At 39.6% G+C, this 27,826-nt stretch overlaps 1 protein-coding gene across 1 annotated transcript; it reads left to right on the forward strand.

The window, feature by feature from the left end:
* The first annotated feature begins 141 nt into the window (after positions 1–141).
* On the forward strand, positions 142–27,525 carry vwa3a (von Willebrand factor A domain containing 3A). Its single transcript, XM_034298407.2, has 34 exons — positions 142–1,217; positions 1,653–1,720; positions 3,297–3,369; positions 3,550–3,628; positions 3,750–3,880; positions 5,546–5,626; positions 5,869–5,923; positions 6,035–6,136; positions 6,236–6,342; positions 6,541–6,666; positions 7,332–7,440; positions 8,102–8,164; positions 8,271–8,405; positions 8,634–8,778; positions 9,048–9,151; positions 10,210–10,290; positions 10,392–10,489; positions 10,859–10,978; positions 11,161–11,235; positions 11,375–11,516; positions 12,686–12,872; positions 14,666–14,736; positions 15,297–15,458; positions 15,839–15,905; positions 17,857–17,964; positions 18,878–18,963; positions 19,375–19,527; positions 19,832–19,940; positions 22,026–22,170; positions 23,348–23,492; positions 23,951–24,102; positions 24,826–24,946; positions 26,649–26,746; positions 27,212–27,525. Exons 3-34 carry the CDS (start codon positions 3,335–3,337, stop codon positions 27,255–27,257), a joined length of 3,438 nt encoding a protein of 1,145 aa, XP_034154298.2. The 5' UTR covers positions 142–1,217; positions 1,653–1,720; positions 3,297–3,334; the 3' UTR covers positions 27,258–27,525.
* Positions 27,526–27,826: the final 301 nt, after the last annotated feature.

The following is a 27,826-nucleotide window of genomic DNA, read 5'->3' on the forward strand; positions in this document are numbered from 1 at the left end:
TTTTCAGTACGGGAGAGTCATCAGTTTATGGGTGATAACAGGAACTAACTTGTTTCGTTGAAGTTTCACAACATTAAATGTAACTATAAACGGATAAAGAACACAATGTAATTCTTTAAGAAATAAATTGTAATCATTGGCAAATTGCTGTGGTATAAGAGCAATAAAACCTTTGGGACATGTTGTTATGGGAAAATAATCAACTTTGGTGTGCTAACAGTACCTTTGCATCATCACATCACCTTATCGTTTATTATTTTCCCACAACAGCAAGGCATGGAGTGTTTTCCTCCATACTACACAGCCAACACCACGTCTGCTTATTACATAAAGAGTGCCAATAATTATGGAGATGACATTATGTATGTGAGAGAAATGATGCTGTATATCTCTCTGGTTAACAAAGAGTTTTCAGTTTGTCAACAGATGAGCTACTGTCGTCCATTTTAGATAAAAGTGACCTGTACTGGACATTCACTTTATTAACTCGCCAGTTAGTGACCATACAAGCAAAGTGGACATATCGACTGTGGACTGTCATTATTTAGCAATTTTTCTTAAAGTTCAGCCCAATTTTTAATCCTACTTTTGAAGAATTTGTGAACATTTGGTCAGGAAGAAGGACAGCTTTTAGCAAAGGGCTGTTTGTTTGTTTGTTTGTTTTTACACTTAATGGCCATTTTGTCATTTGACTCTATCAGAGCCCTAGTGTAATTTCGAAATTTGTGACTTTGACACTGAAGAATTGAGGAAAGTCTGAAAATATTCATTTTTTTAATGGAAAATATGCATTTTTAGGCGTTTAACTTGAGAGTTCATTTTTCCAAAATGGCCGCCGGTCTCTGTGGCGTTGACGGCAGCAGCGCCATCTTCCGCTCGTCTTTATTATTAATTACACACTTAAATTGACCTCTTTCGATCATTTATTGTCTAGGTTCATAAACCTAACATCATCGTTAGCTTCTTTATTAGTTTAATAATAATTATATTAATGTATCAAACGTTATTTATGTTCTTGCTCAGCTATGTAACTCAGCGTTTCGCGTGCCCGTGGTTTCCATGGAGACAGCGCGCGTGCACACACAGGCCTGCAGCTTGGCTTACTTCCGGATATTTTTCCGTCCTAAACTTCTTACTTCTTACAGCATTAAATCATTACACGACGAACAGGAAATCCTTCTCAAATATATATCTATATACTTATATATTTCCCTCAGGTAAGTCAGTTGGAAAGTTTCTTTCCTTTTGAAATGGTTCTAAAATATAACAGGGAAATAGTCTACTACCTCTGTGGTAACTATGGCAACGCATGGAGCTTTCTATTATATATATATCTTTTTAATAACTCAGGTGTTATAGTCCTGACTTTTCCTAATTTTGACACATTCTTGATATTATTCTATATCCAGTTCAGAAATGAAACAATATAGCTGTTTTATTTGTTCTCCAGTTTTTACTGCACAGTGAACAAGAAGCCTTATTATTATTATTATTATTATTATTATTATTATTATTATTATTAGTGTAATATGTACCACACTTTATACAACCTCGATAACATTAAAACTCACTTTTATCCACTTTGTCTTTACGCATATATACCACTAGATTGATCTTTTCCTCTTTTATGTTTTGTTATATTTGCATTACAGAAGCTCCTGAACTGCTTTTATATTCATCTTCTTCATCTTTATATTTATATTCACTCTCAGAAATACAGGTAACTAACAGCACTTTTGCTTGTCACCAGTTTGTTACTTTAAAGAGAACTTGTTTGTATGTTTAATACACATCTTTAACCTCAGATGGAGGATGTAGTGTTTCTTTCACTTTTCCTGCACAGTGTCTACACTTACTCACACTCACTTTAACCTTTCTTACTTTCTTTCTTTCTCTATCTATCTATCTATCTATCTATCTATCTATCTATCTATAAATAACCTGATACCATTATTATAATTTAAAATGTAATTAAATTAATGCTTATCTTGATTTCTGTTGCTCTTAGTTCTCAGTGCAGCATGTCTCGGGCATATCTTTATAAACGTACAGAAATTCCCAAAATAAATAAAACATCATGTGTGTATTTTTGCACCAGACTCCACTGAAAGCTTTAGCTTTTCTAAAATTGAAGATAGGTTTTTTTTTCCCCTCTCAAAATTTTGTACCTCAAGAGTACTGGTACATTTTGTTCAAAATTGATTTTTTCTATAATATTAAAATAATACTTTTTTTTTTTTCATGTATAATATTTTATCCTTTTTCATGCATGGTATTCCTACACACAGTCAATCCATTTATTTTCTAATATAAGTGGTATTTAGAAAAAATAAAACATGGATGTGATTTTAAAGGTGTAATAGTCGATATTTTTCAGTTCTTACTAATACAAATAGTGTGGAAATTTATGTAGAAAATATTTAAAGATTAATAGTTTAAGCCATTGTCTCAGAGCAAAGTGTGTTACGTAGCTGGAAAAAGAAAACCATTTGGAAACCTGCCTTCCGGTCCGGAGTGTATGCTTGTATTTAGTCAATTATTTTTAGACACGCCCCCAACGCCCCATCGTAAATCGTGAAGAGGAGAAGGTGCGTGTTTATAGAGCTGTAACTCGACTTTCAAGCAGTTGAACATCTGAATGTGCGAGAAAGTGATGCCATGACACTCGTTGCTAATGGTAACACTAGTTAGCATGCTAACTCTAGTTGAATCACTGTAAGTTTTGGGGGCGGAGCTTTATATACATTGGTGGGGACATTGAGTAAAAAAAAAAAACATTCAAATCTTATTCAGCTCCACCAATTTCACCATTAATCCCACAAATCATACCTAATGCAATTTTAAATAAAGTTTTTTAGAAATTATTTATACAGGAAAGGGTTAATTAACTTTAGCTTTACAGTCCTGAAGGTCCAGTTATCTACCTTTTAAATAATTTTTTAAAAGGTGCACTATATTCACATTTCAAGGTGTAAGATACACACTCAAGCTACAAAATGTGTCCCCTGGATGGTGTCTCCATAGCGACAAGGAAAAATCTTTTTCTTTCCTCTCTCTTTTTCTTTTTTTTTCGTAACATCCAGTGTGTTAAACCTCTACACATTATGCACACGTTATAATACTCATGAACAAACTGTTATGTTGTGTTTAATCTCTTCAAATGATTTCAATGTAACGAGGTACAGAATAGTTTGGAGGGTATTTTGGGGTACGATGTGGAAACACTTTACAACAATGCAAATTGACTCACATTTCATTACTTTTTGTGATGTATTAAACTCTTGCATTGTCTTTAGCTCCCTCTTGTCTGCTTCTGTCTCGCTCCTGCAGTCGCATGGAGGAGAGCGATGAGAGCGATGAGCTTTTCAGGTAGCTGGAATTGCTGTGTAATGCTAAACTGGTAGCTATACACTTCCATTACTTGTTAGCAACATATAGCTAAGTCATGGAGCAAATATCAGACACTAAATGTGACTTAACTGGTCGTTTTATGCTACTGATTGTTGGCTGTTATTAAATACCAGCAGATCAATTCGATTCTCTGTGCAGGTCCTCCAAAAATACCCATAATGCCTCACGGAGTGAAGGACTCTCACCCAGCAAATACACCCAAACCTGGACCTTAAAGGTGACGTCTAGTGTTGCTAAACTTCTTTTGTTTATTATTTATATCATTTACATCTTTCATATCCATCCTCGAAATTCTGTGAGGATTTTCCTTGGCTGATAATCCAGATTTTCCCGCACAGGCGTTACTGCAGGAGCAGAGAGACGATGCAGACGAGCGGGAAACATCCGAGGAGTGGCTGGAGTGGAGGAGCTTGGAGAGTTGTGGCCTCACTCTCTCCCACCTCCTCTCTCACTGCTCCACTGCTGCTCTGTGAGTCTGTTTACAAGCGCTAACGTTAGCTAGATAGCTAATATTAACTGCAAAGCTAACGTAGCTGTTAGTAGCTAGCTGGATATAATGTAAATAATTATGTGGTTATAGCAAAACTTTGCTAAATGAGATAAATTATGTCAACAACCTGGGCCTGGGGTGTCTTTTCTTTTTCATTTTCTCCCTGAGGCATTTTCCACCTAGACAAAGGCTTCGTCCAGCCTGGGGCTTCTTCTGTCCATGCTGAAGCTTTACCTACCCTGGGGCTTCTTTTAACCTACTTGCGGCTTCTTCTGCCAAAGAGTAGGCTACTTTTTCTGTCCAGCCTGGGGTGTCTTGTGTCCAACCGAGGGCTTTTCCTCACAGGTGAAGGCTTTGTCCAGCCTGGGGCTTCTTCTGCTCAACCTGGAGCTTCTTGTGCCTATAGCTGATGAGTTTACTCAAACTGGGGCATCTTCTGCCTAATGTGGAGCTTTTCCTGCCTGTGTGAGGGCTTTGGCCAGCCTGGGGCTTATTCTGCTGAATCTGAGGTTTTTTCTTTCCACCCCTCCTGTCACTTTTTCTGCCCAACCTCTTGCTAATTCCACCCAACCTGGGCACCTTCTGTGCAAGCTTGGTATTCTTTTGCCCACCTTCTGCTTAGCTTGGTCAAGTCAGGACTTTTTTTGTCCAAACTGTCATTTCTTTTGTCCAATAAGAGAGTTATCTTCTGCCCAACACTGGGCTTTTTCTGCCCATCACAGGGTTCTTATGCCCAAGCTGTGGCTTTATCTACCCAGCTGGGGCTGGGGCTCCTCCTGCCCATCCTGGGGCTTTATCTTGTACCCTGCCTAGACTTTATTCTGTTCAATCTGCTTCTTCTTGTGTTCATTCTGAGGCTTGTTTTGCCCCACCTGGGACTTTGTCTTGTTACACCAAGGCTTCCTCTATCCATCCTTGGGCTTCCTCTGTCTAACCTGGGGGTTCTTCTACCAAGGACGAGGCTTTGTCTGCCCAGGCAGAGGCTTTGCCCAGTCTACACCATCTTTTTTCCCATGTTGAGGCTTCTTCATCTTCCCAACCTGGGGCTTCTTCGCTAATGTGCTCAGCCTAATGCCTCTTCTGCTCAAACTGGAATTTCTTCTTGTAGCACAAGGGCTTCTCCTTTTGCCCAGCCTGAGATGTCTTCTGCTAAACCTGAGGTATCTTTTGCCTAACCTGGACTTTTTCTGTCCAAACAAATGCTTTCTTTGCCCAACCTAGAGCTTCCTGTGCCTAAGCAGAGGCCTTCCCCATCCTGGAGCTTCTTCTTTGCCCATCCTGGGGCTTCTTTTTCACCCAGGCTAGATTTTATTCTGCCCAGACTGGTGCTTTATCTTGTACCCTACTTAGGCCTTCTTCTGCCCAGTCTGGGACTTTTCCTTCACTACCTGGGTCTTTCAGACTAAGGCTTCATCTGTCCATCCTTGGGCTTTTTCTGCCCCGCATGGGGAATCTTTTGCCCAGTCTGAAGTTTCTTTTGTATAATCTGAGGCTTTCTCTTCCCAGCCTGGGGCTTTTCCCTCAATCTGTACAACTTAATTCTTTTGTCCAAGCTGGTGATTCTTCTGCCCAGTCTGTGTTATCTTCTTGACAAGCGAACCTTTGCCCAGGTTTATAAACTGAATATGTTTGTGCTGATTACAGATCTCACAGAGAGGACGGGGTGGACGCACAGCTGGAGATCGACTCCGAGTCTCTCGCTGACTTCGAGATGCAGCTTTACCAGTGAGTGAGTCGCAGATTGTATCGTCTTACAAACACCGATGTGCCGTGTTGCTTGTGCTTCCGTGTATTTCTTCAGCATGTGTTCATTCAGGATGTGTTCCTGCGTTATACCTAGTGTTCCTGGATTAAACGCTGCATCCACCACACGCTCATTGGAGAGGAATAAACGAATAAATGATCCTAATGTTAAGGTTTATCATAATAATGTTAGGAATAAATTACACAGTTTGGTGTTTGTGCAGAGCGATTGAGATGTACCACAGCAGAATACAGTGGCTGACTCGAGGCAGCAGAAAGGTAAATAATTCAACTTTATTTCCACAGACTGCAGCTTGAAGTTTTTTAATTTTTTTTTTTTTTTTTTTGCTGATTTCTGAGTGCCATGCTGTTGTGGTTCTGTGTGTTTAGATCTTTGGGATGGTGACAGGATCCAGACTTGGGGTTCTCATCGACTCTTCTGACGTGAGCTGCTCTGAAGAGAGGCTCTCAGATCTCCAGCGCCACCTCCTGGTGAGCTTCTGTAACATTTTATTCTTTCAGATTTAAATAGAAGCATTTTTATTTTCTCCTAACCGAATTTGTACATACGTATTTTAATTTCTTTCTAAGTGTCTCGTACAGGAGCAATTATGCCTGAAGAAGCAGCTGCACTTCCTGTCCATAGGCACAGAAGTCAGCAGTCTGTGGGAGAATCCGAGAGACGTTAACCCGAAGAGGTGTGTGTGTGTGTGTGTGTGTGTGTGTGTGTTTTCAGTTAAACATGCTAGTTATTGTATACAGAGCCTTAGTGTTGCATCCAACTGTACCTGTGCTATTTTGATGGGATGAGAAGATTAAACAAAGAGCTTCTTTAGAGCAGGTTCTCACAGGGTTTGATGGTCCTGTATATCCTGAGAGATTTCTCGCCTCTCCAGGCTGCAGGAGGTTCAGGAGTGGATCCTACGTCTGCGTCCGAGCGGAGAGTGCAACCTGCTGCAGGCTTTAGAGAAAACCCGGAGCCACGCCCATCTCGACGGTCTGCTCATCATCCTGAGCTCCTGGTGAGAGTGCGCGCACACACACACACACACACACACACACACACACACACACAGAGAGACACACACACTACTATATTCATTCTTTCTGTAATGTGATAAATATACTACAGGTACAAATATCAGTTTTGGTAACATCAGTTATTTTTCTAAATTTCCTCTTGTACACTGTAGTAACAAAAACTTCAAAAACTCAACAGAAAAATGTTTATTTCAACTTTAATGATGTTTTCATATATCCTGGAAAAAAAGCATGTTTCCTGATAGAGATATCAAGTTGTCTGTCATTGTAACATACAGTATATATATGTGTGTGTGTGTGTGTGTATATATATATGTATATATGTATATATGTGTGTGTGTGTGTGTGTGTGTTTGTGTCCATTTTCTTTTTAAAACCTTATTAAACTACTCTTACTAAAGTGAAAACCTATCCCTGCTTAATTCCTATCCCTGATTAAAAAGATATTACTGATTAATTTCTCAAAATGTTGATAATTCTTGGATTTATGTTGTATTTTATAATGAAAAATAACACAACAATGTATTATTTTTTTATAACAATGCACAGCATTTTTTTTGATTAAACAATAGAAATATTTGCTGGTGCAGTAATGGACTCAGACTCAGACTTTGTGTCCCTGTTGTGTGTGTGTGTTGATGTTCAGTCCTGATCAGGACGTGGATATTTTACTCTCCTACGTGTCTGAGGTGGTACAGGAGATGTCGCTCTCTGTTCACGTGGTGTCCTTCGACTCCTGCAGTCCAGCAGCTGTTGTGAGTATAAAACTGTTGAACAGGTCAGTGTTTACGTTTCAGAGGTCTGATTACCGTCACCGTTACTAGACGAGTACTACGGAATTTATGCGTAATATTTATTTTATTTTTTATTTAAACAGCTTGCGGTTCTAAAAGGTGGCAACAATCATTAGAAAACTCAATTCTGAGGTAGATTAGATTGATACAGACGTCATTTGTGTCAACTTTTGGACCATCAATAGCCCTTTAGGTGTTTTTAGATTATTCAAACACTAATCACTTTATGGTATTAGTATTTTTGGTCAAATTTACACGCTTTCTTCTTCATCATTCATTTGAAAATTAAATGTTAAATGTTTGGTCACTGTTAGAAATGGATATTTTATTGCAACAATCTAGATCTCCACTCTTTCTTATGCTAATTAGACACACATTTATGTTTTAGATTTAATACTAGCACAAGTCTTCTTTTGTTCATTAAAGAGTTGCATTACGATCCGAGAGCGAGCAGTTAGTACGTTTTTTTTTCTTATTTAATCGCTGTTCTGTATTGTTTTGTTTGGTCTGATGTTAAACAGTAATAAAACGTGACACCCTCCAGGTTTTCATGTCTAATATTGTTATGATAATGAAGCAAACCGTCATTAAGGATGTTAAAGTTTACTCTGCTCTTTCACAGGCAGCTGTAAAGAACATCAGTAAAGTCACAGGAGGGAGATTTCACCTGTATTCTGCTGCACTGGTAACAAGAATTAAATATCGTCACCAACTAAAGAGTTTCTCCTAATTTTTTATGGTGGATATTAATGTGTGTGTATAACTCTGTGTGTGTGTGTGTGTGTGTGTAGGGTGTTGTGGACAGCAGTAGTGACTTGGAGCCTCTGTGGGCTGAAATTAAAGCCGCGAGAGACGTTCTTCACCACGTTCAGGACGTGCGGCGGTGTGGGCGACTTAACGACACGGCGGTGTCCATCGTTTCAGAGGTGATGCAGAAATGACATCAGTGTGAAAGTTTTCTAAAAGATTTAAATCACTTCACATCAAATCTTGAAGAAATCAGTCATCACACTCATCACGTGACACAAAGAAACATGTTAACGTGTTAAAATAACACGTAACTGCAGCTAAACAAAATGCTAAATCGTACGCTGCTTGGTTCATTCCTCCAGCCACTCACACATATCTCTAAACACACGTCGTTGCCGTTGCAGATCTCGACAGATTTGGACGGTCTGACTCTGTCTGATCTGAACTCTGAAGCCCACACCGCTGCCCGCAGTGCTGCTCTGTGTGTCCAGCCTGCAGGTCCTCTCCCATCCACCTCTGCTGAGTGGCTGAAAACACACGGCCTGAAAGGTGTTACAATAACCGATAGCAACCTGATCAACTGTATTTGGCTCCCTAAAATCAGACTTCTGTGTGAAACGCTTGTCATTTGTACACAGTTCCCTTGAAATGGAGATACATACCATCAAACTCGACCTTTAAGAGGACACAAATGATCAAATTCCCGATGTCTGTGCTTATAAATTAGTAAATTAGTGCTTAAGCTTTAATGTTAGCTGTTAGCTGTAAACATGAACTGTCCCAATGATATGTACATTTTTATCCTTTTGTGTTTGTAGCCAAGAAACTGAACTTGTACCAAGTGCTGGCTCCTAACGTCTACTCTCCACTGGAGGGCTTCGTCCCCATACTGGGGAAGAACGTCCAGTCAAAAGTGCACGAGGTCCGTACATACAACAGCAGTCTCACTACACTGTCAGTCCACTGGAGGTGGAGCTTGTGGGCATCAGGATGGCAGGAGGAGGAGACTTTTGGTTCTAAGGGTAGCAGGAGGTGGAGCTTGTTGGTCTCAGTATGGCAGGAGGTGGAGCTTTGTGGTTCTTTGGATGGCAGGAGGTGGAGCTTTGTGGTTCTCAGGATGGCAGGAGGAGGAGCTTTGTGGTTCTAAGGATAGCAGGAGGTGGTGCTTGTTGGCATCAGGATGGCAGGAGGAGGAACTTTGTGGTTCTAAGGGTAGCAGGAGATGGAGCTTGTTCGTCTCAGGATGGCAGGAGGTGGAGCTTTGTGGCTCTCTGGATGGCAGGAGGTGGAGCTTTGTGGCTCTCTGGATGGCAGGAGGTGGAGCTTTGTGGCTCTCTGGATGGCAGGAGGTGGAGCTTTGTGGTTCTCAGGATGGCAGGAGGTGGAGCTTTGTGGTTCTCTGGATGGTGGGGGTGGAGCTTTGTGGTTTCTGGATAGCAGGAGGTGGAGCTTTGTGGTTCTTTGGATGGCAGGAGGTGGAACTTTGTGGTTCTTTGGATGGCAGGAGGTGGAACTTTGTGGTTCTTTGGATGGCAGGAGGTGGAACTTTGTGGTTCTTTGGATGGCAGGAGGTGGAGCTTTGTGGTTCTCTGGATGGCAGGAGGTGGAGCTTTGTGGTTCTCAGGATGGCAGGAGGTGGAGCTTGTTGGTTTCAGGATGGCAGGAGGTGAAGCTTTGTGTTTCTCAGGATGGCAGGAGGTGGAGCTTTGTGGTTCTCAGGATGGCAGGAGGTGAAGCTTTGTGTTTCTCAGGATGGCAGGAGGTGGAGCTTTGTGGTTCTCAGGATGGCAGGAGGTGGAGCTTTGTGTTTCTCTGGATGGCAGGAGGTGGAGCTTTGTGTTTCTCTGGATGGCAGGAGGTGGGGGTTATGCGTCTCAGAATGGCATTAAAATGTTTACTTTGGCATTGTTTGTAAACTGAAGGGGTTTTTGAATTTGTTTTGCTGATCAATGTCACTTGGTAAGTTCTCGTCTTTTTCAGAAAGCAATGGTACCGTTTGAGTGGAATGACGGCACGGTGAAGAACATGCACATGGATCTGCACCTGCTGCAGAGTTATCAGGTAAAAAACAGACTCCTCAGTTCTCTATTATCTCCTCATCTTTTTACTTTCACTTTCTTACCTTCTCTCTCTCTCTCTCTCTCTCTCTCTCTCTGTCTCAGAGGCGGCTCCTGGAGGCCGAGTGTGTGATGGAGGACAGGGTCATGTGGTTAAACGATACCAGCAGCAGGCAGATCTGGGGAACAGTGTGTGAACAGAGGCGAGACACATCTCTAATTCTTAAAAGATTTCACCTGCTATCCTTTACACCACAACACTGTGGAATTCTGGATTCTGATTGGTCAGAAGGTGTTGATTAATTTTCTATAACAGCAGCTCTGACAGTAGCGCAGCTGCAAATCACAGGTTTTTCTTAACGCACTCGTTCTAATACGTTATTGTTTCTATAGTAACAGCTCATTCATAGGGACTCGTACAGCGGACGCTCCACTTACTTGTCTATTTAACATTTATGGAAGGAGTCTCCAGTGTCAGTGCTGTGTAACAGTCAGAGTTAAAGCAGTAACTTTAAGTTTTCCCACATCTTCAGGACAGAGGAGTTTACGGTGGGCTGCTTTCTTCTCTGTAGCGTGCAGGTTCTGCTGGAGATGTCCGACATGAGCGTTCACCACCAGCTGCACATCCAGCACGCCGTCCGACTCCTGCTGCAGGAGCAGCTGCCCAACACACACCGCTTCAACATCATAGCGTGAATACGACCTTTTTATTATCCTATAAACTACACTGATACACTCTCAAGGGTTGTTTAGATGGTTAAAGATTCTTGGAACCTTCTCTGAAAACTTACGTAGAGCCCATACGGCTTCTTAGCGAGTGCTTAGTTGTTAACGTAGGGCTTGAAAAAAAAATTAATTTGTGTCCGATTCACAGGTTTGGGTCAGATGTGAAAGCGTGGAGAGAGCAAACGGTTTCCTCTAACCATCAAAACCTTCAGGATGTCTGGCAGTAAGTGATGATGAAGATGATGATGATGATGATGGTGTAGATGATGCCTCATGCAGTATGATGTCATTTGATACACATCAGGCCCTAATCACAGTCTGAATGTGTGTGTGTGTGTGTGTGTGTGTGTGTGTGTGTGTAGGTGGGTTCAGGAATTAGAGTGTGCAGGGGGTCGTAACACACTGGCTGCTCTCAGACACGTTGTGGAGACAGAACCACACACCGATTCCTCTCTCACTCACGGAGTGTATCTTCTCACCACAGGCACTCCGGATCAGGACAGCGTAAGACCACTTACTGACACTGACCCTGTATTAAGATCCCAAAAACAGAGACTAATTTGCATGTGTTATTACATTAATTGTATAGAGGGCACGGTGGCTTAGTGGTTAGCGTGCTTTCCTCGCACCTCTGGGGTTGGGGGTTCGAATCCTGCCTCCTCCCTGGGAGCGTGGAGTTTGCATGTCCTCCCTGTGCTTTGGGGGTTTCCTCCAGGTACTCCGGTTTCCTCCCCAGTCCAAAGACATGCGTTATAGGCATTTCCAAATTGTCCGTAGTGTGTGAATGGGTGTGTGATTGTGCCCGGCGATGGGTTAGAACCCCGTCCAGGATTTTCCCACACTCCAGGCTCCCCTGTGTAGGATAAGTGGTACAGAAAGTCCAATGGACAATAATTGTATAATTTTGTCTTCAAAAGGTAGAAACAGGCTACTACAAATTTAGTACCTGCCCTTCGGGTGTATTAATGTGATACTGATTTCAGTCTGCGGTAACTCACACTGCGGGGGTTTGATTAATCTGTTTACTCGGACTCTGCCCTCTACGATGCAGTCTCAATCAAAACACCCCAAATTGAATACTCGTTAAGGCAAATGTGAAAAAAAAAGTGTTATTTTGCTTATGTGATAATACAATCTTCAGTAGATCCTGTTACACAAACACATCTTATATTTTAATAACAGTTGTTAGCTCTGATCAGTTTTCATGTGATGCGTACCTAAATAATAAACGAGTCGCAGGATGTTAGATGAAGATAAAGTGGATAAACGGCTTACTTCTTTTTTTTTTTTTTACTTTGGTGCCCCCTATTGGTCACATTGTGCACCTACACTGTGTAATTACAACATAAATACGAATGTTGATCTTCTCGGTAATAAAATTAGTCTGTATTCAGCGCTACTGTTGGTACTAATGAATGAAAGAAAACCCTGCACAGCTCCCATGAGTTAATATGCTCAATGCTAACTAGCTACCATATAGCAGTAATCCATCGTTAGCAATATGTGGCGCTCTTTTTTTACAGGCATTGTGTTTGTTGTGAAGCACTTAGCTCACTATTATCCAGGCTAGATTCATTCCACCACACAGTAGACGTAACATTGATGCCATTGAGTTGCTTCACTAAACACTTTTATTTAGTCAGTCTTATTTGTTTTCTGGCGTTTGTCCCCAGTCGGCCATCTCTTCATACGTGTCCGAGTTCTGCACTGGTCTGCGGATTCACGTGTGCCTGTTCACCAGAGAGGACGAGCCGCTCCGATGCTCATCGTCCCGCTACGTGTCCCGCGTCGAAGTCGCTCTGTTTCTGCGCAACCTAGCACACAGCGCTAACGGCCGCTTCCACTGGATCACAGACACAGGTAGAGGCTCAAGCAGCATGTTACTGAAAAAGTGCTGTTGTTTTTACTCACCAGGGGAAAAATTTGTCAAAACACAAAAAGTAGCTATTGTTTCATTTTGGAAGAACAAACTTCATGGGTGGATGTAGGCCGGAATAGTAACCCCGCCTCCACTATTCAAGCTAATGTGGGGCAGAAGTGGGACGTCGGAACTTGGAATTACGTCATTTTCGATCTCCGTGTGTTCAAGCTACAACGTTTACATTTACATTTACATTTATGGCATTTGGCAGATGCCCTTATCCAGAGCGACTTACAATAGTGCTTTGAAGTCTATCAAAAATACATTCTGATATTGGCTCGCTAGGTCACAAACTAGGAATACCATCAGTCCAAAACTCTGTTGGGGAGGTGCTTTTTTTTTTTTTTTTTTTTTTTGGTGAAAGTGCTAATTTAAGTACTTTATGAAGAGGTAAGTCTTTAGACGTCGTTTGAAGACTGCCAGTGACTCAGCTGTTCGGACATTTAGGGGAAGTTCATTCCGCCGACTTGGTGCCAGAACAGAGAAGAGTCTCGACGCAGGGCTTCCTTGTACCCTGAGAGATGGTGGGATCAGTCGAGCAGTGCTAGAGGATCGGAGGGAGCGTGGTGCTGTGCGAGGTGTGATAAGTTCTTTGAGATAAGTGGGTGCTGGTCCGTTTTTGGCTTTGTAGGCAAGCATCAGTGTTTTAAATCTGATGTGGGGGGAACGTGGGGGGAAGAAACATGGACGCCTCCTTTGTTTGCTGTTGATGCTGTGAGCAGCCATGCTGATATGACGTCTTGTGCTGAACTCAGAGTTCCGAGCTAGGGATTCTGAGTTTAGGGGGCGTTTTCTTTGGTGGTCGGACAGTCATCAGAGGTTGGAAATTCCAAGTTAAGAGCTTTAGTCGAAGACAGCATTGTGTGTATTGTGTGTACCATGCAAGTTGTTTTTCAGGGAAAAGGTAAGAAGCTTTGTTCCAGCTGGAGGTGGAGGGGTGGAGCTAATTTCAGGGCCGGAAAAATGAAGCCTGAAATGAAGAAATTAGCCGGATTGCTAATCACAATTTTTCTACAGTATCTTTAGAAATCATGTAATTGTTACAGCTCAAGAAACACTTTGGTTCAGTGTGTTTGCATTTGAACAAAAGCTGTGGTTAAAGGTGTTAAGGTTCAGATTTATATGGACAGAAAAGAACAAATAAAAATTTGGAGAAAACAAAATTAAATAACTAAATTCACCTCCTTCCACCAAGAAAAGTGAAATAATGCCAGACTGCAGATTATAATAAGTTATGTGAAAGTTTGGTTTACTTTGTTCTTAAGTATCATAAAGCTAAATAACTAACTATACTAAATAACTAACAGTGTATTAAGTAAGGAATAAAACACTCAGTATCATGCTGTGATAGGAAAATAATCAACGATGTAGCGGTGTGATGAAGTGGAGTTAAAGTTGATCATTTTCCTATTAAGGCACGTCCAATGTGCCAATTACAAGTTTTTTATTTATTAGAGAAGGAGACATCATACTTTTTTATTCATTTATGGTTACATTTATTGTCACAGTACAGTGATGAGACCAGCTGAGATGATTAAAAAAGACCAGATGTGACTACAGCACTGAGTTCAGTAGAGTTAGAGTGGAGGAAAAAAGAGTGAGCTGTTAGCAAAGGTTTTGAATCAGATACTCGATTAAAAAACCAAACAAACCAGCGAGCTGTGTGTGTGTGTGTGTGTGTGTGTGTGTGTGTGTGTCTGTTCTCACTCCTGTTCTCTGTCTCCACCGGCAGGTATAGTGGAGAGCGATGACATCACTGCCCTAATCAGAGAAATGGAGAAGGCTGCTGATTACTGGCAGAAGGTGAGACGAGGCGTGACCTAAATCATCTCTATTTTACTAAATAATCCTGAATAAGTGAGGAGTAAAACACTCAGTGTTGTGCTGTTTTGGGAAAATAATCAGCAACGTGGAGGTGTGATGAAGCAGGGTTACTGTAACCAACTGGAACTGGATCATTTTTCTATAACCGCACGTATCAAAAGGAAAAATAACCTGAAGATTGCAATTCTTTATTTATTAAAGAACAACATGTACTTTTTATCCGTTTATAGTTACATTTAATGTTTGCGTGTAAGCTAGTTCCTGTTCTCGCTTCCATAAATGTTAAATAAACATCTCCTTACAGAAAACATCACCGTATTAATGATTATACATCACTGTGAGTGAGCTGTTACTATAGAAACGATAAGATATTACAACAAGCACATTAATGTAAACCTGTGATTCGGAGCTGCACTACTGTCAGAGCTGCCGTTATAGAGAATTAATCAGCGTTGTGGTGTAGAACATGGTAACCAATCCTGACACCCCGTGCACTGGTGTGGAAAGTTTACCTGACGTTTGATGATGTTATTGTGCAGTGCTGTGAGCTGGTGGACTCTGTGCTTCAGCGGAGCTCCAGCGCACATCCAGAGGAGGCTCATGATCAAGAGTGTCGTAGCCCAGCTCGGTGCGCTAAGACTCGGACGCAGAAACACACACTTCCCCTTCCCAGACAAACTCGACTGAGCTCGGCCAGGCTGGTCAGTGCAAACACTACCCCGGATACACACTTTACATTTCATTGATGTTTGTTTACTGGGAAGATTTCAGCACAGCAACGTTTTTTTTTTTTTCATCATCTGCTACTTCCATACATCGCTGACTATTACATGTGAGCTGGTTCTGGACAGCACCCCCTACTGGTGATTTATTCAATCTTGTCAACTTTGTCGCCAGTTTTGGCGATTTCAGTGAGTTTGGTGTAAACGGTGTTCACATACGTGTTGAAATTCTTCTCAGTGGTAATCGCACGTATACTACAGATATAAGGAATAGCTATTAGTTTTAAAAAAAAAAGACTACAGAATTTCTTAAACACTGTTATGTATTTAAAGAGCACTTTTTGTTTGTGTACACACAGGGGAGGACAGAGGGGAAGCGCTCAGCAACATGGAGGCCAAACAGTGCCAAAGCAGTCATTCCTCCTGGTGCGTAACACAATGAGCTGTTACACAAGCACTGACACTGGAGACTCCTTCCATAAGTAAGATATCACACCCTTCAGGAGCGTGCTGTTATTGGGTGGTAACAGTAACTCCGCTTCATCACAGCACGACACAGAGTCTTATTATCGCTTAGATATTGAAGGAGTCTCCAGCGTCAGCACTGTGTAACAGTCAGGGGTAACGTTTTCAGAAGAGTGAGATACTAAGGAAAGAGCTCACCTGTTTCACGGACGTTCCACAACATTAAATGAAACGAAATAAAACACATCAGGATGTGCCGTTATTGGAAAAGAATCAACTTTAGGATGGTGTGATGAAGCAGATTATTGTTACCATCCTGAAGTTTATTATTTTACACACTCGTGCGGATTTCAGAGACAAATGGCTGAACATGATGCTTAATTTACACTCTATCGATTTAGAATTGCGGCTGTAAGTCACGACCAGTGAAATTTCCATGCTAAATGTGACGCGAAAAAAACCAAACAAACAAACAAAAATGCACAAAAGACCTGAAACTAAAAAGTTGAGCCATTGGAAAAGGGAGACACACATTTTTGTCTTTGATTTTTTTTTTAAATCATTGCCTAAAATGGATATTATCCACGCTATAATTCCGCTTTTGCAATAATCATAACAAAAGAAACGGTTCTGTACAGATACACTGTCTGCACTTTTCTACATTTTCCTATGTTTGTTGAATTAGATTTAATTCCTTTTTTTTTTTTTTTTTTTTTGCTCGAAATCAAGAAACAAACCGAAATTTTTAAACTAGCCCTGAAAAAAAGCCGCCCACGACCTTTGCTGCTTTTTCCCTACCTGTAACCTTGTTTAAAAACTAGCCCAATGTGGAGTAAAAACTGCCACCCTGGCAACCCTGGTCAGCAATAACTTAAAAAATATTACTTGCTAGCATTTGAGAAATTTTATTTTAATACATTTTATTGAATACATAAATTTGATAGTATATTTATAGTATATTAATATATAAATTTGATAGTATATTTATAGTATATTAATATATAAATTTGATAGTTTATTTATCCTAACATACTCAACTCCAACTAATGGTAGTATATTTTAATACTATACTGTTACCATCCTGAAGTTTATTATTTTCCTACAACAGAATGTCCCAGAGTGTTTTATTCCTTACATAGCTATCTTCATAATAAGAATATACACTCATCGTCCACTTTAATAGGAACACCAGTACACCTCCTCATGCAGGATGGGGAAAAAGTGTGATCTCTGTGACTTTAACCGTGGCGTGGTTGTAGGTACCAGATGGACTGGCTTGAGTATTTCAGAAACTATTCAATCTCCTGGGATTTTCACACACAACAGTCTCTAGAGTTTATACAGAATGGTACAAAAAACATCCTGTGAGAAGAGATTCTGCAGGCTGAAACACTTTGTTGATGAGAGAGATCAGAGGAGAATGACCTGGTTTGAGCTGCTAGGAAGTCTACAGTAACTCAAATAATCACTCTTTAACACCGTGGTGAGCAGAAAAGCATCTCAGAACACACAACACATCAAACCTTGAGGTAGGTGGATGAGCTACAACAGCAGAGGACCACATCAGGTTCCTCTCCTGTCAGCCAGGAACAAGAATCTGAGGCTATCATGAGCACAGATGCATCGAAACTGGACAGCAGAAGACTGGAAAAAGACCAAGTGATTTTTTTTTTCTTCTAATCTTCAACTGCATAAGTGAGCAGGTGTACAGGTGTTCCTATTAAAGTGGACGGTGAGTGTATATCGGTATCAGACGGTCCTTGGTGTTTCAGGATCATCATTGGTTTCTGAAAAGAAAAGTGGAATCTCTAGGAGAAACACTGAGCGTATATTCTTGGATTGGCTTCTGCCTCACTTTTAAGTAGGTTTTAATAAAAAAAAAAATTGCTTTTCTTTTTTTTTTTTTTTTTAGCACGTCCACTGGATGGTTGGGAACCGGTCAGGCTTGCAAACTCTGCTAAAGTGAAGAAGAAGCAAAGAATCTCCTGCTCTGCTCTGGACTCGGAGGAAGACAGCCCGGGTGAGTGGCGCAGCTCCGGTTAAACATCTCCGAGCTGAAATGGAAAGTAGATCTCTTCATGTTGAACATGTGAATATACCATCTTTAACTGCTGAAAGATTTAGTTAATGGAGTATTTTACACACTCGTGCAGATTTCAGAGACAAATGGCTGAACATGATGCCTAATTTACGCTCCATCGATTTAGTGTCAGTCACCACCAGTGAAATTTCCATGCTGAATGTGATGCAAAAACAAACAAACAAACAAACAAAAATGCACAAAAGACCTGAAACTAAAAAGTTCATCTATTGGAAAAGGGAGACACATTTTTTTCTTTGCTGCCATACTCTTTTTTTTTTTTTTTTTTTTTTTATTTTTTAAATCATTGCCTAAAATGGACATTATCCACGCTATAATTCCGCTTTTCCCTCCAGTCTTTGCAATAATCGTAACAACAGAAACAGTTCTGTACAGATACACTGTCTGCACATTTCTACATTTTTCCTATGTTTGTAGAAATTCATTAGATTTAATTCCTTTTTTTTTTTTTTGGCTCGAAATCAAGAAATAAACCGAAATTTTTAAACTAGCCCTGAAAAAAAGCCACCCACGACCTTTGCTGCTTTTTTCCCCACCTGTAATCTGGTTTGAGTAAAAACTGCCACCCTGGCAACCCTGGTCACCAATTACTTAGAAAATATTACTTGCTAGCTTTTAAGAATTTTTTTTTTTAAATATATGTTATTGAGTACATAAATTTGTTAATATATTTATCCCAACATACTCAAAATGAGGAGCGCTGTTTGATGAATGGGAAAATAATTTATAATTCAGAAATCGGGGGAAAAATAAACCCACAAACACAAAACATGACCAAATCATCTCTGGATCTATGATTTTATTTTCCTAACTTTTTTTTCAATAACTGTAGGTTCAGTTTTTAAGCATCTGAAAGCAAACATCGCTCAGAAGTGCATTAATATCCCTAAACACGAGGACATCTCCTCCTCCAAACAGGTACAGTGTAATCTCTCTCAGTATCTAATCTAATCTAATCTAATATAATATAATATAATATAATATAATATAATATAATATAATATAATATGTATCAGTAATATATTTTTAAAATTTTATTTTAATATAATATAATTTATTTTAATTTGTTTGTATATTTACAACATACTCAAATTTCTGCCTATTTTAATTTCATTTTCAGTATATTTTAAAGATAAATTTGTGTGTTTTATTTACATTTTCAGTATATTTTAAAGATAAGTTTCAGTGTAATTTAAATTCATTTAAATGCACATATTTTGCTGCAGTAAAGCAGCTTTAAATTAATTTTAAATAATTAAAAATGTTTATAAATAAATAATTGTATTCAGGTATTGTTAATATGTGTATTATATTTGCTCGTTCCTGTAGTGGCTGAAACGGTTTGGCGTCAGGAGTCTGAACCTGGACCTCCACAAGCTGCTGTCGGTTCCTGCGTGCACCCACCGTAAGGAGCTCGTACCGTCCGTCAGCAGGAGCGTGTCAGCAAAATACTGCACCATCTTTCCCAGCGTGCACCTAAACGTAAGCCCAGACCCTCAGAAACCCACGAGGGAACCGTCTAAAGCGCTGTGCTGTGGAGACGTAATCAGTAGTCATGAACGTCAGATTCCACTGCGTAGCGTTTTTCCGTGTTTTAACAAACCCGGCCGAGCGCATCACACCCGCTTCATTCTGTTCATTAGATGATCGCGCTCTCGGGACTCGAGATTATCACCACCCCTGGGCCTGACGATGACACTTTGTGACATCACATGACGCCATAGCTCGCGCAGTGGTGTGTAACGTGCTGTTGTGTTCACGGATCGTGTGTTTTCTTGTCCTAAAGGGACGAGTGCGGCATCTGTTCCTGAGTTCGGGCGAGTTGAAGCAGTACCTGAACAAGACTGAACGGCTTCTACAGCGTTACGCTCGCAGGATGCAGTGGCTGCTCTCAGGTGAACACCATCACACACTGAGCTAAAACACACACTGAGTATCCCCCCACCTTGAACTTTTCTGCAATTTGTCATGTTACAACCTGGAACTGAAATGACCGTGACTGGGATTAAGTCTGGACGATGTGACAAAAATATCATTTCTACGATACGAGATACGCATGATGATATATAGGTTTGCTCTCAAACTGCCAGCAATACAGCAGTGTTACGTTAAAAAACAAACTGTTCCAGATGATAATAATAATAATAATAAATTTGTTTTATTAATAAACAAATGTGTACTTTTATATTAAAAAAACATTTTTTATTTGTTAAAAAAAAGAAAATAAGTACTTAACACTGGAATAGAGAATTTTTTTTTTTAACAATTTACAATTTTCAGTACAATTAAAATTTTTTTTTTTTTTTAATTTTTTATTTTTCCTTTTCAGAGGGAAAATACATACAGAGATCAGGGCATACATAATTTCTCAGAAAGAGATTAGAAAATAAATAAATAAACACATACATACACATCACGTATGCATATACAGAGTATATATGCCCTCAATCTTGAAAACAAATTTCTCATATGTTACATATGCATTATATTTTCTTCCTCTTAACAACAACTATACACAAAAGAACATGGGGAGCTATTGCTTACAATACATACGAAAAGATACCTTAAAAGAACTGTTACCATTCAAGAAAAATCTGGGCGTACCGGTTTAATATAATCTATCCATTTATTCCAAATTAGAAAAAAATCTTCTATCTGAGTTCTTAAAGAAAAAGATCACGTGTATAATATGTATTGTATCAATCCATTCTTCAACTGTGGGTAACTCTGGCTTCAGCCATTTTTTAGTAATTACTTTTTTACTAGCTGCCAGAAGAATTAACAATAATTTCCTATCCTTATTGTTCCACCCATCTAAATTTATATTACCAAAATATAGAGAGTCACAATTAAAAACAATCTCTACTTCAAAAACCGCTTCCAAATTCCTTTTAATCTCTCGCCAATATGGGGTTAGTTTCTGACAGCCCCAAAAAATATGGTAATGGTTAGCTTCCTTTACCCCACATAATCTCCAGCAGCTACAGTACAATTTAAATTTAAGTACAACTTTTACATCATATCAATAAATATTGAAAAAAATAGATTTAAAATGATATCACTGTATCCATGATATCTCAGAAATGTGTATTGTGACATCATTTATTAATATTATTAATATCGATATTATATCATCATATCACTCAGCACTTAATAATACTGAAGAGAAAATTATTCACTAAATAAAAAAAAATTACAGTGAAACTCCTAAATAAAACACCATTAAATTCTCTGGTTGATTTTATGGTATATTCTCTATACATTATATAAGTCGTTGAACTTTTTTTTTTTTTAATACAAAATTATTGTAATCTTGGGAAATTGTTTGCAAAACTTATGTGTCGTGATACGCATCATGAACGCTTTTGAGAATCGTGATGTGATATTTTTGCAGCCCCATATTCAGCATGCAATAAACACTCATACTGTATGTACACTATACAGTGTGTGTGTGTGTGTGTGTGTATATATATATATATATATATATATATATATATATATATATATATATATATATATATATATATATATATATATATATATATAATTGTTTGATAGATACTGAAGCACTGAATCACAACCGGCCCCTTCATATATTCATATGTGTGTGTGTGTGTGTGTGTGTTTGCGTAATGTGGGGGTCTATTTTTTTTATGTATAAGATTTTTTTCATATAGGAATTTTTTTTTGTCAAAAAAAATAATATAGAGACAGAAAAGAAAAACAGTCCTGGAATGTTCCTGGAAATCCTGACATATCGATTGACAGCGAGTGATAGTCGGAACTGCTGTGCTTGGATTAGTGGGATATATCTCACACACACACACACACACACACATCATACACCAGCTCAGACACGTCCTTCATCATCTCACCTGAAAGTAGTAAAGTTAAAGACTCGCCCTCACGTTGGCCTGCATGTGTGTTGATCACGTTAATTACTGTGGGCTCTGACAGTGGAGGCTGTGCTGTTCCTGTAGGCAGCAGACGTGTGTTCGGCTGCGTGTTGGAGAGAGACGTGTGTGTCGTCCTGGACGTGTCGGGCTCCATGTCGCCCTGCCTCGCCCAGCTGCACAGAGAGCTCACCTCACTGATCTGGGATCAGCTGCACGCCAACAGAGTGAGGTGCCTGTATTTATCGAGCCTGTCTCTCTGTTTTCTTCCTCTCTCTCTCTGTGTCTCTCTCCATCTTTCTCTCTCTCTCTTTTTACTCTGTGTATCTGTGTCTCTTCTTCTCTGTCTCTCTCTCTCTATCTCTTTACTGTCTGTATCTGTGTCTCTCTCCTTCTCTCTCTCTCTCTCTCTCTCTCTCTCCTACTCTCTCTCTCTCTCTTTATGCTCTGTATCTGTGTCTCTCTTTCTCTCTCTCTCTCTCCCTCTCTCTCTCTCTCTCTCTCTGTCTCTCTCTCTCTCTTTTTACTCTCTGTATCTGTCTCTCTCCTACTCTCTTGCTCTCTTTATGCTCTGTATCTGTGTCTCTCCTTCTCTCTCTCTCTTTTTACTCTCTGTATCTGTCTCTCTCCTACTCTCTCTCTCTCTCTCTTTATGCTCTGTATCTGTGTCTCTCTCCATCTTTCTCTCTCTCTCTCTTTCTCTCTACTCTCTGTATCTGTTTCTCTCATTCTTACTCTCTTCCTCTACTCTCTGTATCTGTCTCTCTCCTTCTCTCTCTCTCTTTCTTTACTCTCTGTGTCTGTCTCTCTTCTTCTTTCTTTCTCTATCTGTTTCTCTGTCTTGTCTTGTTACTCTTTCTTTCTTTTTTTTACTCTCTCTGTCTGTCTCATGCTCTTGTTACTCTTTGTGTCTGCCTCTCTCTCTCTCTCTCTCTCTCTTTCTTTCTTTCTCTGTCTTTACGAACAGTAATGTGGACTGTAAAATAACAATTTATTCCATCATACATAATTTTTCTGTATGTGTAGTATATGCAGTTATAGTATTAATGTGCATTACTAACTTTACCACGTAAAAAAAATGGTGTAAAATGTCTGCAGATCTTCTATGTGGGCGGAGCTAACCGGAGAACGCTAGCACAGCCGTTATGGCATGACGCTGTCGTAAAACGCCATAATGTCGATCTTATTCCATGCTGAAAGTAAATCTCAGTCGTTTGAGATTCAGCGTAACTCCTGATTCCAACTCAGGAGTAATTCTGAGACGCTGATGAGTTCGAACCCTGATCAAACTGTACCCATATTTACACACAAATATGACATCATCAGTTGTGTGTCTGCTGTAACTGGTAAATACGTGTGTGTGTGTGTGTGTGTGTGTGTGTGTGTGTGTGTGTGTGTGTGTGTGTCAGATTTAGCATGGTGGCGTTCTCTGAAGAGGTGCGGGTGTGGCAGGAGGAGCTGGTGGAGGCCTCAGAGGAGAGGTGCAGGGATGCAGTAACATGGCTGGGACAGCTTAACACACACGGCGGAACCTCCATCCTACACGCACTGCAGGCACACACACGCACACACACACACACACACACACATCTATCTGTCTATCTATCTATCTATCTATCTGTCTGTCTGTCTGTCTGTCTGTCTGTCTATCTATCTATCTATCTATCTATCCACTCATACATCCCGCCATAGTCCCTTAACCTATTTGTCCATTAATCTATCCATCTATTTCTCATTCTGTCATCCATCCATCACTGCGTCAACTCATTCACACTTTCTGCCAGTTTTCTAATCATACAATAGAACTGCTGTTAAATACATAAAATAAACAGTCAGTGGGGATGAGTGCAGATGTTTTGTGTGTGTGTGTGTGTGTGTGTGTGCAAATCCAGCTGATTTACTCTAAATGATGGTGTGAAAAAGTCAACTTTTATTAACCAGGCCTTGTGTTTACAGATAAAGGACTGTATGTCTTATCATTTTTGTTTAAAACAAAACTATCCCCCCATCAGGCAGCGTGTGTGTTTGGTGACTCGGTTGGTGTGTATCTGATCAGCGACGGTCGGTGGGACTGTAGCTGCAGTCTGGTGCTGAAGGAGGCCGAGAGACTGACGTCAGGAAAACACATCACCATCCACACGGTCACACTGAGCGGCCTGGACAGGTGCTGCACCGCCACACGTTATTTCACGTTATTTCACGTTATTACAGCACTCATTTCCTCTGGGTCAGCTGTTACTGTGATAGTATTTAGATACGACACACGAATGATTATAATTTTCTATTTATTAAAGAAATACACGTCATAATTTTTATCCATTTATTGTAATGTGGAACAAGTTAGTTCCTGTTGTCACTTACGTTATAGCAGCTATAAACAGTCGTTCCATCACCAGCCTCTATTTTTAATCTCTCTCTTGAAGTTAACAAAAAAATGCCGATTGTCATGTTACTGAGATACCACCAACTGTAAACTTGTAAAAAAAAAAAAAAAAAAAAAAAAAAAAAAAAAAAAAAAAAAAGGTGGAAAACCTACTGACTGTTACTAAGCGCTGACACTGGAGACTCCTTCCAGGCAAAATTTAAATAAACATCTCCTCACAAATTTCACCATATCAATAAATTTTCATTTTTCTTTGTTAAAAAGGCAACACATTTTTGATCCTTTTATTATTAGTCTTGGATTATGTGGGGCGTCTGTCATAGAAGACTCTGTGAACGAGCTGTTACTATAGTAACGATAACGTATCAGAGCGTATAGAAAGCCTTCCTTTGCTGGATCAGTATTAAGATGTCCGCTAACATAAATTAGCCAGAAGCAAGCAAGCTTCTGCTCCTGCACTTGACATTGATGCATTTGTTATGTGTAATTTTTTTTCTCTCACAGCACAGCCGTGGTTCTGAAGAGCCTGGCCCATAAAACTGGAGGCTGCTTCCACCAGGTACCTTCAGCTGCAGACACGGCCGCGGCTAGAGAGCTCCTGAGCAGCGGGTTCGGTGCTGGAGAGGTGAGCGCAACAAAGCTGCCTGTGGCGTTATTCAGCGTCAGCGTTTATCTCTCATGAATTTCATTCACGCAAATTTGGACTCGCAGTGTCATGTAATAACTATTATTATGAAGTCAGTGATGAGAATCACACACACTATGGGTGTGTGTAAAGTCACACCTAAGTGCACTGTATGTTTAAAATGTACACCATGTACTTGAATATCTAGAAATTATAACAAAAATATAGCTGCAAGGAGCGATCTGCGGGGTCCAAGCGATATTTGTAGATAGTGTCTCTTTTGGTCAGTTCTTGCCAAGTTTCATAGAACAATAAAGAGAATATAGTCGAAAATACTTATCAACTATTGATGGTAGCTCAAAGCTGAAAGCTGATTGGCTGATGACAGCCATGTTTTTGAGGCGACCCAGTCATCATTTAAAAAAAAAAATCCACATACAGATTAGGACATCGATTCAGCACACAAAATATCAGCTCGATCGGACTTAGAGTTCTTGAGAAACAGCTATTTGAACTTAACTCCGCCCTCTTTTGATGACCACGCCCCAAACTGCAGATCTCCTCAGGACATTGTGCTGAAAATGTAAATCCATGCAACCAGTCCTGACTTACAGATATTTGAGTTATCTATCTATCTATCTATCTATCTATCATTTAGGTCATCCATCCATCATCCCTTAATCTATATACTTATACATTCATCCTTATGTTTATTCATTCCTACTTAAATCTATCTATCTATCTATCTATCTATCTATCTATACATCCATTTTTCAGGTCATTCATGATTAATCCCTTAATCTATCCTCTTATTCATCCATCCTTAAGTTTATCCACTCCTACTGAAATCTGTCTATCTATCTATCTATCTATCTATCTATTTTTCTGGTCATCCCTCCATCATCCCTTAATCTATCCACTTATTCATCCATCCTTAAGTTTATCCATTCCTACTTATATATCTGTCTGTCCGTCCGTCCGTCCGTCCGTCCGTCCATCCATCCATCCATCTTTCAGGTCATCCATCCATTATCCCTTAATCTATCCACTTATTCATCCATCCTTAAGTTAATCCATCCCTACTGAAATCTGTCTATCTATCTATCTATCTATCTATCTATGTTCAGTTTTATCCATCATTCCTCAATCTATCATCCATCCATCCCTCAATACATATCTCTACCCACCCATCCATTCATTCAACCATCCTTCCATCCATCAATCTAACCATTATCTATTTGTCTATCTGTTTGTCCGTCCATCCATCCATCCATCCATCCATCCATCCATCCATGCATGTCTTCCATGTTCCTTGTTGGTTCTTTGGATAGTTAAGGGTTCTTAGCATCATAAAGTGGCTCTAATTTACAGAAAATGGAACCCTAGAGGGACAACTGAAGAACCATTAATGGTTTGTGTGAATAAGATCGTATGAATTTGCAGGAAGAAAAAAATAAACAAGCAAGAAAGTTCATTAAAAATTCTTAAGAGATGGATGTCTACAAAGCAAACGTAACAGGAAGCAGTTGATTTAAATGCTGAAGGGAATAATCTTTTCCATAAATACACTCTTAGGAAAAATGATTTGTTTTTTTTTTTCTTTATCTCAGAACTCATAAGGTTTTCCTCCTTTTCCTCAATGTGAAATTGTCTAAATGCATCATCACTGTGATTGTGATTGCTATGAATTTCCCCACCACAGGACTCGGTTCTCCCGGAGTTTCATGGTGATGATCTGAAGAGGCTGAGGAATGAGATCGAAAAGTTGAGAATGTTCCAGAAACAAGCCAAAGACTTCAGGTTTGTCTGTCTGTATGAGCGTTAAATATAAAGCTTGAAGACAATATTTTTATTCTGTAGTGAACAAGAAACATACTTGATGTTGAGGTTCTACAAAAACATTAGAAAAGCCAACATCTACATGTATATAATAATTAAGAGCTCCCGAATATATGAATATGCAAATTAGGCATATATGCAAATATGCAAATTTGGCATGCCCCACCCATTTAACCTCTGGTAAACTGGTATTTCACATGCTGCATTTGCATACTAAAATAGGATTTTATGATGCATTAAAATACTACCTACAGTGTATTTTTCCCCAAAAAAGTTTTCAATAAAGTTTTGGCACCCCTTTCCTACAGAGACCAATTTCACTAAATGAATTCTGTCAAAAGTATTTCTTGTTTTTTTTAGTTTAGGGTGACTAAAGCAATTTTGTCTTTAATCTTTCTGTGGTTGACTTTTGGTTTGTTTCTGTAGGGAAATTTTATTGGTGAAGAATCCAGAAGTCAGCGATCCGAAGTAAACGAATCAAGATCCACCGAAGCATTTCATTTTTTTTTTTTGGGCTGATATAAAATCATGATCCTCTGTTAAATAATAAAGTGGTGTGTTTCCCGTACACTGCTGTGGGCATTAAAAATAACAATACAGCTTTTTTAACATACTGGCTTTTGTGCAAATGTCTAATATATACACTCAGATCAAAGGCTATCCAAGACACAGGAACATGTTTCTGAATCTTACTTAAAATCTTCTCAAGTTTCTGTTCATTTAGTATTTAGTAAAAAATAATGAATAAAATGGATGACCTGAAGAACAAAAAAAAGTTTCTTCTTTTTTTTAACTCCCAAACAATCCTTCTGCTATTTTTGCGTTATAATGTTATTTAGATTGTACAACAGAATCGTTTTATATATATATATATATATATTTATAGAGAGAGAGAGAGAGAGAGGGAGCAGTATCTGGTGGAAAACTCAAAAGATTTGCCTCATTGATTATCTGGTGATCACTTTTGAAGCCACAAGTGACTTGGTGGCTCCCGCGCTCCAAAATTTACGGTAACAGTCTCAGGTGAAATTACAGGTAAGT

Source organism: Pangasianodon hypophthalmus, chromosome 23 (genome assembly GCF_027358585.1).
Source record: "Pangasianodon hypophthalmus isolate fPanHyp1 chromosome 23, fPanHyp1.pri, whole genome shotgun sequence".
In the NCBI taxonomy this organism is placed as follows: domain Eukaryota; kingdom Metazoa; phylum Chordata; class Actinopteri; order Siluriformes; family Pangasiidae; genus Pangasianodon; species Pangasianodon hypophthalmus.